The sequence below is a fragment of the Triticum dicoccoides genome, chromosome 3B (genome assembly GCF_002162155.2).
Source record: "Triticum dicoccoides isolate Atlit2015 ecotype Zavitan chromosome 3B, WEW_v2.0, whole genome shotgun sequence".
NCBI lineage: Eukaryota > Viridiplantae > Streptophyta > Magnoliopsida > Poales > Poaceae > Triticum > Triticum dicoccoides.
In genome coordinates, this window is record NC_041385.1 from 711,149,859 (window position 1) to 711,162,786 (window position 12,928).

A 12,928-nucleotide genomic window follows, 5' to 3' on the forward strand; every position below is an offset into this window, starting at 1 on the left:
GTAGTTGCACCTGTTACGGTTGAAGAAAAGACTATAACTTATAATGATCCTATTGTTCCTACTACTTATGTTGAGAAACCACCTTTCCCTGTTAGGATAAAGGATCATGCTAAAGCTTCAATTGTTGTTCGTAAAAGTAATACTAGAACATATACACCTCCTGAGCAAATTGAAGTTGAACCTAGTATTGCAATGGTGAAAGATCTCTTGGCTGATAATATTGATGGGCATGTTATTTATTTCTGTGAGGAAGCTGCTAATATTGCTAAACTCGATACTAAGATACATAGACATGTTGTAGGCATGCCTGTTATTTCTGTTAAAATAGGAGATCATTGTTATCATGGCTTATGTGATATGGGTGCTAGTGCCAGTGCAATACCTATTTCCTTATATGAAGAAATTATGCATGATATTGCACCCACTGAGTTAGAAGGTATATATGTTACTATTAAACTTGCAAATAGAGATACTATTTCACCGATTGGGATTGTTAGAGATGTTGAAGTCTTGTGTGGGAAAGTTAAATATCCTGCTGATTTTCTTGTTCTTGGTTCCCCACAAGATAGCTTTTGTCCCATTATATTTGGTAGACCCTACTTGAATACTGTCAATGCTAGGATTGATTGCAAAAAGGATGTTGTTACAATTGGCTTGGGGTATATGAAACATGAGTTTAACTTTGCAAAATTTCATAGACAACCCCATGATAAAGAATTGCCTAGTAAAGATGAAATTATTGGTCTTGCTTCTATCGTCATGCCTCCTACTGATCCTTTAGAACAATATTTGCTAGACCATGAAAATGATATGTTTATGAATGAAAGAAGGGAGATAGATGAAGTATTCTTTCAATAGGGTCCTATTCTAAAACACAACTTGCTTGTTGAAATCCTAGGGGATCCCCCTCCACCCAAGGGTGATCCCGTGTTTGAGCTTAAACCATTACCTGATAATCTTAAATATGCTTATCTTGATGAAATGAAGATATATCCTATTATTATTAGTGCTAACCTTTCAGAGCAGGAAGAGGAAAGATTATTGAAAACTCTGAAGAAGCACTGTTCTGCTATTGGATATACTCTCGATGATCTTAAGGGCATTAGTCCCACCCTATGCGAACACAAAATTAAATTGGACGAAGACGCCAAACCAGTTAGAGATCATTAACGATGGTTAAATCCTAAGATGAAAGAAGTGGTAAGAAAGGAAATACTAAAGCTCCTTGAGGCAGGTATAATTTATCCCATTGCTGATAGTGAGTGGGTAAGTCATGTCCATTGTGTCCCTAAGAAGGGAGGTATTACTGTCGTTCCTAATGGTAAAGATGAGTTGATCCCGCAAAGAATTATTACAGGTTATAGGATGGCAATTGATTTCCGCAAATTAAATAAGGCTACTAAGAAAGATCATTACGCTTTACCTTTTATTGATCGAATGCTAGAAAGACTATCCAAACATACACATTTCTTCTTTCTAGATGGTTATTCTGGTTTCTCTCAAATACCTGTGTCAGCAGACGATCAAGCAAAGACTACTTTTACTTGCCCTTTCGGTACTTTTGCTTATAGACATATGCCTTTTGGTTCATGTAATGCACCTGCTACCTTTCAAAGATGCATGATGGCTATATTCTCTGACTTTTGTGAAAAGATTTGTGAGGTATTCATGGATTATTTCTCCATTTATGGGTCCTCTTTTGATGATTGCTTAAGCAACCTTGATCGAGTTTTGCAGAGATGTGAAGACACTAGTCTCGTCTTGAATTGGGAAAAGTGCCACTTTATGGTTAATGAAGGCATTGTCTTGGGGCATAAAATTTCTGAAAGAGGTATTGAAGTTGATAAAGCTAAAGTTGATGCTATTGAAAAGATGCCATGTCCCAAGGACATTAAAGGTATAAGAAGTTTCCTTGGTCATGCCGGTTTTTATAGGAGGTTCATTAAGGACTTTTCTAAAATCTCTAGGCCTCTGACTAATCTACTGCGAAAAGATATTCCTTTTGTCTTTGATGATGCTTGTGTAGAAGCATTTGAAATACTTAAGAAAGCTTTGATCACTGCACCTATTGTTCAGCCACCTGATTGGAATTTACCCTTTGAAATATGTGTGATGCTAGCGATTATGCTGTAGGTGTTGTTCTAGGACAAAGAGTTGATAAGAAATTAAATGTTAATCAATATGCTAGTAAAACTCTAGACACTACCCATAGAAATTATGCTACCACTGAAAAAGAACTCTTAGCAGTTGTATTTGCATGTGATAAGTTCAGACCTTATATTGTTGATTCCGAAGTAACTATTCACACTGATCATGTTACTATTAAATATCTTATGGAAAAGAAAGATGCTAAACCTAGACTTATTAGATGGGTCCTCTTGCTCCAACAATTTTATTTGCATATTATTGATAGAAAGGGAGCTAAGAACCTCATTGCAGACAACTTGTCTAGGTTAGAGAATGTTCTTGATGAACCACTACCAATAGATGATAGCTTTCCTGATGAATAATTAGCTGTCATAAATGCTTCTCGTACTGCTCCATGGTATGCTGATTATGCTAATTACATTGTTGCTAAATTTATACCACCTAGTTTCACATACCAGCAAAATAAAAAGTTCTTTTATGATTTAAGTCATTACTTTTGGGATGACCCACACTTTTATAAAGAAGGAGTAGATGGTGTTATTATACGTTGTGTACCTGAGCATGAACAGGAATAGATCCTACGCAAGTGTCACTCTGAACCATATGGAGGACACCACACTGGAGATAGAACTGCACATAAGGTATTGCAATTCGGTTTTTATTGGCCTACTGCTTCAAAGATGCTCGTAAGTTTGTCTTGTCTTGCAATGAATGTCAAAGAATTGGTAATATTAGTAGATGTCAATAAATACCTATGAATTATTCTCTTGTTATTGAACCATTTGATGTTTGGGGCTTTGATTATATCGGACCTTTTCCTGCCTCTAATGGATATACACATATTTTAGTTGCTGTTGATTACGTTACTAAGTGGGTAGAAGCTATTCCAACTAGTAGTGTTGATCATAACACCTCTATAAAGATGCTTAAAGAAGTTATTTTTCCGAGGTTTGGAGTCCCTAGATATTTAATGACTGATGGTGGTTCACATTTTATTCATGGTGCTTTTTGTAAAATGCTTGCTAAGTACGATGTTAATCATAGAATTGCATCTCCTTATCACCCGCAGTCTAGTGGTCAAGTAGAGTTGAGTAATAGAGAGCTCAAATTAATTTTGCAAAAGACTGTTAATAGATCTAGAAAGAATTGGTCCATGAAACTTGATGATGCATTATGGGCCTATAGAACTGCATATAAAAATCCTATGGGTATGTCTCCATATAAAATGGTTTATGGAAAAGCATGTCACTTTCCTCTCAAACTTGAACATAAGGCATATTGGGCTATTAAAGAGCTCAATTATGATTTCAAACTTGCCGGTGAGAAGAGGTTATTTGACATTAGCTCACTTGATGAATGGAGAACCCATGACTACCTGTTGGGGATATAACTATTTGTGTAAGCTCCCCGGGGGGGGCGGGTTACGCAAAGAGGACTCACCGGAGAGAAGCCCAAGACAAGGCATGAAGATGACGGTTCATAGGAAGCTTAAAGCCCACCGGCGATTTAAGGCCCGTTGTAGTAAACCGCAGTTATAATATTACTTGTATCATAAGGTAGACTTAATTAGTCACCGAGCCGGACATTGTTTATAAGCCGGCCGGGACTCTGTAGTCTGTAGGCAGCAGGGCGTCGACCCGTGTATATAAGGGGACGACCCGCTGGCGGCTTAGGGCAAGAAACAACTCATCGAGAGCCAGGCATAGCGTATCTCGCTTCCTGGTCATCAAAACATCAATACCGACCCAACTAGACGTAGGCCTTACCTTCACCGTAAGGGGCCGAACTAGTATAAAACCTCTCGTGTCCTTTGTCCCGATTAACCCCTTCAAGCTTCCTAGTTGCGATGGCTCCACAACTAAGTCCTTTCACGAGGACATCTGACGTGACAATTCCACGATAGTTGGCGCCCACCATGGGGCCAGCGCACGGTGGATTTGAGTTCTTGAAGGGTAACTTCGAAGGGCTCAAGGGATACGTAGCTGGCCGGATGACCAAGAGTCGTCGCGGCAAGATCTACATCGACGACGAAGGCTGGGGCCCCGATGCCGGCTCAATTGAGTACGGGTACCGGGTCCCCTTCAGAGGGATCCACGTCTTCATCGGCCGGATTGGTGAGCCGGGGCCTGAGCCGGACAACTGCACCGACCTCGTCGAGACGGCTCAGCGTCGAAACCCGCCCGAGTTCAACCCGGCATGAAGCGCGTCTTTGTGGGCTGCGTCCACGGAGAAGAGCTTTCTGAAGGTCCTGAAGATGGTGGTGAGACGGCCGTCCCCTCTGGCAGTGATTCGTCCACCGGTTCAATAGATTCTCTGTATCAAGTTCAAGATGATGCGCTCGGGGGCTGTTCCGATGGCCTTAGTATTCCGTACCTCTGCGAGTCACCAAATTGGGCAGGAGTCTTTATGGCTGGGACTCAGCCCGGCCAAAACTCTACAGCCGCGGCCGCAATCACTTTCGGGTTAGGAGCAGCCGGGACATGAGGCCCTGTGCGCCCGCCGGCTCAAATATTGATAGACCTCATGGACAAGCTTACGACCCTGTTAACCGCCACAGTCATCCCTGCAAACAAAGATGAGCATGACGCGGAGGTAGCACAGGTACGTGAGGAGATAGCTCAGGCCAAGGAAGCCTTAGCAGCTGAGGATACTAGGCTAGTTACGGAGCAGGCGGCTCTCGATGCCCGGGCACAGCGGTTGCAGTCAGAGGCTTATCAGCTCACAATGAGTTTAAACGTGTCCAATGAAGTAATGAGGAGGAGACACCAGAAGACCCAATCCCGGTTACCTCCGAATTACGATCCTAGGGTTCTCTTTGCCACACCCGGAGCCGGGCCAAGTAACCCGACCAATGCTAATCAGTTTATGACACCCGGAGCGGGAGGACCGGCTCAACGTCAGGAGATGCCACCTCCTCACATGAGCACGGCACTGCCGCGTTATGTGCCAATACCGGAGAGTCACTTTTCCAACCCCATGGAGAATTTAATCGCAGCATCGACGCGTTTGGCGGCTCTTCCAGTGGATGGTGATGATCCAGCAGTGGTGGAGACTCGGAGGATCAGGGAACTTGTCCAGACGGCTCTGGCTCAGCAAGAGACCTATTCTCACAGCCGGGATAGAATTTATTCAACCCCTCCACCTTGGTTAGTGTCGCCTCGTCAGAACCGGAGTCAGAGTTACAGCAGGCACGTAGGATCTGAAGTTTTGTCACGCGACGTCCAACGTTGTGACCAACGTGGAGGCTATAACCCGGTGCAAGATCGAGTACGTCGGGAGAAAGAGCGAGCGGAATATCCAACGCCTTCTACTGAGATGGGAATAGCCACCAGAGTCGGTGGCTTTTCTTGTTTGGTACCGGCTTTGCGCAATGTGCGCCTGCCCAAAGATTTCAAGGGACCTCGAAAGGTGCCGAATTATACGGCCGACTTACAGCCTGAAGCATGGATCGAGAGCTATGAGATGGCCATGGAACTGTTGGAGGTCGGTGACGCGGCAATGGCTAAATACTTCACCATGATGTTAGATGGAATGACCCGGTCTTGGCTAAAAGGTTTACCACCTAATTCCATTGGTTCGTGGGAGGAGTTAAAGGCCCGTTTCATCCGGAACTTCAAAGACACCTGTAAGCAATCTATGACGGTCGTGGACTTGACAAATTGTAAGCAGGGGGAAGGTGAATCTACCATCCATTGGGTATGCCGGGTTAAGAAGATAATTCATTCATCCGAGAAGATGGATGCCGGCTCTGCAGCCCTTATATTGGAAAAGAATTGCAGCTTCAAGCCGCTAAGGCAGAAATTAGGGCGTCTTAAACGTGACTGCAAGGATATGGGTACGCTAATCAGCGTTCATACTAGTCCGACCAGGAGAAAAACCGGTGATGATAGCATCTGAAAACACTGTGAGAGAATTGCCGTGGCGTGAGAGAAGATACACAGGAAGAAAGTACAGGAGGAATAAAAGTGAGATGGAACTTTTCTGCAGCTAATATTTGTACATATGTCTCAAAACAGTGAGTAGAATTCTCCATGTTCAGATTGCATATCCGTTTCTGAATATCCTCCTCTGTTTCTGATTGATCTGCGAGTTGGACAGTCATTCCAAGTTAAGCATCTGTGTGCCATGGCTTCCAAGTGTCACCCTGATAATGCCACAATCATAGACAATTAGCAATTTCTTAATTCTTATTTTGGACAGCCCTCCACAATAAACTACTACTAGCATGTAGCTTCTCCTTAATCTAAACTGACATTACGTCATATACTGAGAGTGTGCCATTTGTAAACCACCAGATCACCACTGTAGTGGAGGGCCGGCTCATCCGGAGGATTAATACTCCCTGAGTCCCTGTAACCATGCCCACCAGCCATCCAAACTCCAAAGCCACCATGAAGCATCTCCATCCTGTAGGCTTCCCGCTCTCTTGCTCCTGTCTCCTACTATGTGCAGTCGCGCCGCTGAGAGCGGACACCCGGCGTGAAGCTGAAGCACTTGTGAAGTGGAAGACTAGCTTGGATGATGCCGATGAGTCCCTTGGACCATGGTCGATGGCCAACTCCACAAGCCTTTGCAGGTGGACGCATATCACTTGCGACTCGGCCGGGCACATCTTAGGGCTCGACCTTGAGGGTGCAATTCTGAATGGCACACTTGACAAGTTCGACTTCTCCGCCTTTCCCCGCATGGAGCGACTCGTCCTGGGCAACAACAGTCTGTATGGTACAATTCCAGCAGGGATTGGCAACCTGACAAGCTTGGTCGTGTTGACCTCAGCCGGAACCCATATTTGAGAGGCGCCATTCCACGCAGCATTGGCCAGCTGATGCACCTTGCTGTATTGCGACTGAGATATTTGGAGCTTGATAGCATGCTACCTGAAGAGATTGGTAACTTGACGAGCTTGAAGGAGCTCGAAATCAACTCGGTTACTTTGACAGGGTCAATCCCACCAACAATTGGGTTGCTCGTGAAGCTCCGCTTGCTGAGCCTTGGGAACAATAATCTGACAGGGAGCATCCCGCTGGAGATTGGAAACATGACAGAACTGTATGCCATATCCCTTTATGGTAACTATTTGGAAGGGCAGCTGCCAGGTACCATCTCTGATCTGAGAAAACTCCAGCATTTGTATCTGTTAGAAAACCAACTCGGAGGCCACATCTTCTCCGAGCTTGGGAATAGCAGTCTCCTGGAGACGGTCAGCATTTCAGATAATAACTTCTCCGGGGTGTTTCCATCATCCATTTGCGTAGGAGGAGCACTGATTGATGTCAATGCTGAATACAATGGATTTACCGGTATTCACCACCATACCTTTCGAAACTGCACAACCCTACAATATGTTGACTTCACGGCAAACAACATTGTTGCAGAGCTAAGGGACTGTATTAGTGAGCATCCAGGATGGCTGATCACCATGGCTTTCAGTCAAAACCAGCTGTATGGCACGCTTCTGACAGATCGGGGTGAGTCATTCCTTTGTAACCATACTCGTTTAAACTTCCTAGAACTATCAAGCAATGCCTTACATGGAGGTCTTACCAAGTGTTTCTGGGATATGGAAAATTTGGAATTCATGGATCTGTCCAGCAACTCTTTCAGTGGTGTTGTTCCATTCTCGAGGACATGTCATCTTAGTTATTTACTCCTAGCCAGTAACCAGTTCACAGGAACTTTTCCTCTAGGTCTTAAGAAATGCAAAAACCTTTTGGCTCTAGATCTTGGAGGCAATAATTTCTCTGGTAGAATACCTTCTTGGGTAAGCATGAGTTTGCCTGAACTCAACTTTCTTCGACTGTCATCAAACATGTTTTATGGCATCATACCCCAGGAGATCTTACAATTTCAGCACCTCCGGCTATTGGACTTGTCAAAAAACAAGCTCACAGGACCCGTTCCAGACGACTTTACGAATTTTACTGGCATGGTACAAGAAGAGGAAAACATTGGCTACCCTCGCCAATATCTTTATCAATTGCGGATTCAAATAACTTGGAAGAATGTGGATCATGCTTACTATCTGCTGATAGCTTCCGTGGCAGGTATCGACTTATCTGGTAACTCTCTTTCGCAGGAGATCCCAAAAGGGATCACAGCCCTTATTGGCCTCAGGTACCTGAACTTATCAGGAAATCATCTGTCAGGTTGTATTCCTGAAGACATTGGCAATATGGTACTGCTGGAATCCTTGGACCTTTCTCGGAACCAACTCTCGGGGAAAATTCCTCAAAGCCTGGAAGCTTTGAAGAGCATCAGCGTGCTGAACTTCTCGAGCAATAGTTTGTCAGGGAGGATACCTACAGGCGATCAGCTACGGACACTCGTAGATCCGTCGATATACAGCAATAATCCTGGATTATGCGGGGCTCCGTTGGAAGACTGCATTAACTCCACGACGCCGACGCAAACTGAAACAAGCCTGGATGGAGATAGAGAGGCATTGTGGTTGTATTGCTTCGTGGCTGCTGGGTTCATCTCTGGGTTCTGGCTTTACTGGGGCATCTTCTTATTTCGCAGCGAGACCTGGAGGTGTGCATTCTACCAGTATGTCGACAACATGCAAACCAAGGTGACCAAGAAAATATACAGCTGCATCTCGCGCTTCCAGGCCGCTGGCTCTGAATGAGAAAGCACATCGCTTGGTTGCTGAAGTAAGATTTTTTTTCAAAACTATGACGTATTTTGTAGCAATTTCGAAAACTATAGCACATAATGAAAAAAATGCAAAACTATGACCCTGTCGGCCACGTGCAGGCCGAAAAGGTAGTTTTCGGCCAACTGTTGGCCGAAGTAGGGTTTTCGGCCTTGCCATGGCCGAAAAGTGGTTGAGCGGGCCGAAATGGCTGTTTTCGGCTGCTGTTTGGCCCAAAAGGTCTTTTTGGTCAAATGTAGGCCGAAAAGTACTTTTTGGTCTAGTGTAGGCCGAAAAGTCCCTTGGGCCCACCTTTCCGTTATCTGTTGGGCAAGACTTCTGCATCCTCGAAGGGCAATAGTTCTGCATCGACGGATGGCAAAAGGACCACATCGTCGAAGGGCAAGAGGGTTGCATCAACGAAGGGGTTGGCGGGAAAATACATTGGCCAACAGTTAACGGAAAAAGGTGGTCCAAGGGACTTTTCGGCCTAAACTTGACCAAAAAGTACTTTTCGGCCTACGATTGACCAACAAGTACTTTTCGGCCTACACTAGGCCAAAAAGTCCTTTTCGGCCAAAGGGTGGCCGAAAACACCCCTCTTCGGCCAGCTTTGCACCTTTTCGGCCAAGGCATGGCCGAAAACCCTATTTCGGCCTAGAGGTGGCCGAAAACACCCTTTTCGGCCAACACCTGGCCGACAGGGTGCTAGACTTGATATTTCTCCAAAGCATGCTGTAGTTTCCGAATTTGCTTCAAATTACGTGATAGTTTTGAAAAAAAAAACCTGAAGTAAAGGGGTTTGTGTGTGTGTGTGTGTGTGTGTGTGTGAGATATTTTCCTTCCTTGGTTTGTAGAAGAATTGCAGTGAGCAAGTTGTTTGTATCTCCTGGTGCTTTGACATGTACAAGTACAAGTGATCTGTTTAAGTATGTGCTGCTGGAGCCATGAGAAACCAGGTGAGGAAAGCATCTTTCCGCTATGTAATAAGGAATCTGTAAGTTGGCGTTGGGTGTCTTGTCTTCTTGACCCTCGCCCAAGTATTCGTTTTGTCACATCAAGTACCAATCAAACAAATTTGTTATCACCAGCTTGAAAAATCTTAATTCTGTACATATATGCACTAGTTGACGATGTGGTGCTAGTTGACGATAGTCGGATGGGGGTAAATAGGAAGTTAGAGTTATGGAGACAAGCCTTGGAATCGAAAGGGTTTAGGCTTAGTAGAACTAAAACCGAGTACATGATGTGCGGTTTCAGTACTACTAGCTGTGAGGAGGAGGAGGTTAGCCTTGATGGCCAGGTGGTACCTCGGAAGGACACCTTTCGGTATTTGGGGTCAATGTTGCAGGATGATGGGGGTATTGATGAAGATGTGAACCATCGAATCAAAGCCGGATGGATGAAGTGGCGCCAAGCTTCTGGCATTCTCTGTGACAAGAGAGTGCCACAAAAGCTAAAAGGCAAGTTCTACAGGACGGCGGTTCGACCCGCAATGTTGTATGGCGCGGAGTGTTGGCCGACTAAAAGGCGACATGTTCAACAGTTAGGTGTGGCGGAGATGCGTATGTTGAGATGGATGTGTGGCCACACGAGGAATGATCGAGTCCGGAATGATGATATACGAGATAGAGTTGGGGTAGCACCAATTGAGGAGAAGCTTGTCCAACATCGTTTGAGATGGTTTGGGCATATTCAGCGCAGGCCTCCAGAAGCTCCAGTGCATAGCGGACGGCTAAAGCGTGCGGAGAATGTCAAGAGAGGGCGGGGTCGACCGATTTTGACATGGGAGGAGTCCGTTAAGAGAGACCTGAAGGATTGGAGTATCGACAAAGAGCTAGCTATGGACAGGGGTGCGTGGAAGCTTGCTATCCATGTGCCAAAGCCATGAGTTGGTTGCGAGATCTTATGGGTTTCACCTCTAGCCTACCCCAACTTGTTTGGGACTAAAGGCTTTGTTGTTGTTGTTGTTGTACATATATGCACTGCTGATTTGACAATGGCATATTCTTTATTTGCACATTTCTGGACTGGTATTTCCATTGTCATGTACTCCCTCCGTTCCTAAATATAAGTCTTTGTAGAGATTCCACTATAAACTACATACGGATGTATATAGATGCATTTTAAGTGGGGTTCATTCATTTTGCTCCGTATGTAGTCCATCCAGTGGAATCTCTACAAAGACTTACATTTAGGAACGGAGGGAGTAACAGTCATCTTGTCATAATTTCGTTGGACTTGAGGAAAATCTCGCAAATCTGGGAACAAATAAGAAGTAGACGAATAAGGTGTCTATCGACAATTAACAGTCTTGCTAAGTCTCAGTCGACTGAAACTTAACGAAGTCTCGGTCGATGCTATATCAGTGAGATCTTACATTAAGATTCGTGCAAAATTTTCTATTCAGTTTTTTGCTTTTTCTCTTTTGCATGTTATGTCACTTGACACTGAGACCTAGCCACACCCGACAATTAATTGACAGCGAACGACCGATCGATCAGCAGCAGCGTGTGAACAAGCGGCAAGAGGAGCGGCCTCGCGGCGACGGACGTGCGCCATATGGTGAAACAGAAATGGACAGCTCCTGGTGGCCGAACTGATCTGAAGAAATGAATTGAGGTACTGCCTTGGTTTCCTGGGAAATCAGGATCCGTATGATGCATACGTCAATTCAGATCATCAAGCTTGTGGGGCATTGGCATGCAGGCGCTGTACAATAGTATTTGGAAACGTTGTGCATTGATATTAGAATGCATTTAGGGATATGTGCCCACAAATTGATACCCATAATTGCCAGTGTTAATTTAGCATTGATATGGTTCCTGATTTGTCGTCTCACTTCATCACTATAAAAAGGCTTTGCCATCTCGTTTGTTCCTCGCAACTCAGAGCCAGACAAACCATCAGCAAGACCTTCCTCCTATCGACAGTACCACATCTAGCTGAAGATGAAGGCTACACATACTACACTGCTCCTGGCTGTCGCTTTCCTCGTGCTAGCATCAGGTATTCCTCTTACGACGCATTGCTTCCTCAACTAAACAAACGACCATATGCTTGAGTTTATTCATGTTTTTGTTTTTGTTTGTAGAGGCTGCGGTGAAGGCGGACGACATTTGTGCAGGGTCAGTTCACAAGACGCCGATACCGTGTGATCTCCCGGGTTGCCTGCACATTTGCCGCGAGAATGCGAATGGGCTAGGGCCGTGCCCTACTTGCAACTGGACCGCTAACTGCAACACGTATACTGGATTATGCGAGTGCAATATCTGCATGCCTCCTCCTTCTGCTCCTAGCCAACAATAAAGCGAGTGATATCCCTCCGTCCCATAATGTAAGATGTTTTATATTATGAGTCAAAAAACGTCTTATATATGAGACGGAGGGAGTAGCTTTCTGATATAGGATAGTTTGTTCTTTGTAATAAGAACGATGCCGTAATGGTCGTGTGATCTACTCATTGTAGAATTTGATGTTGCTCCACACGTTATATGAGATTATATATGAAGTGGGCTATATTATTTGCTTTACATTGTAGAATTTTAACATGGTCCCAAACTATTCTAGCCGTCTTTATTCTTGGATCCATATGATCTCTTATCTTCTAAGAGGTTAGATTACTAAGGGAAATGTTTTTCTGGAAAAGCACCTAATTATATGGAAATAAGTATATTGCTAAGAACTCTTGCAGTATCGAGTATTACATGAAAATAGAAATTAAAGCTTCCAAAAATAGTATGTATTTATTTTGTTTGGATTTTTATTAGGCATCCACAATTTGTTTGAATCATCCATGCATATTTGTTTTTTTTTCTACTTCGCTAGAAACTTTTTAAATATGTCATATCCTTGCATTACGGGGAAGTAAAAGCTCTTTATAATTCATAGTACCAATCCCCTACATCTCCATGTCTAGGGGAATTACTCATGCATGAGAGGGAATAACAAACATCTCGGAGATCAAGCAAAGGGAAATCATCTCAATAATAACATTAAGATCGTAATAAGATGAATGACTAAACAAGTCTCAATCTCTAGATGGGTATGAATAGAGTTATAAACGAATGCCTCTCTCTATGGTGATGTTGCGATGAAATGGAGATGGGCGAAAGAGAAAGATTGGATCTCCGGCAGTTTTTCTTC

The 12,928-nt window shown here is 44.2% G+C and overlaps 1 protein-coding gene and 1 pseudogene across 1 annotated transcript; both read left to right on the plus strand.

Moving 5' to 3' along the window:
• Positions 1–6,539: 6,539 nt before the first annotated feature.
• On the plus strand, positions 6,540–8,691 carry LOC119281934 (annotated as a pseudogene).
• Positions 8,692–11,521: 2,830 nt separating this feature from the next.
• Positions 11,522–12,218, plus strand: LOC119281935. The gene is made up of 2 exons (XM_037562330.1): positions 11,522–11,791; positions 11,877–12,218. The coding sequence occupies exons 1-2, from the start codon at positions 11,734–11,736 to the stop codon at positions 12,089–12,091; spliced, it is 273 nt and encodes a 90-aa protein (XP_037418227.1). The 5' UTR covers positions 11,522–11,733; the 3' UTR covers positions 12,092–12,218.
• The last annotated feature ends 710 nt before the right edge of the window (positions 12,219–12,928 follow it).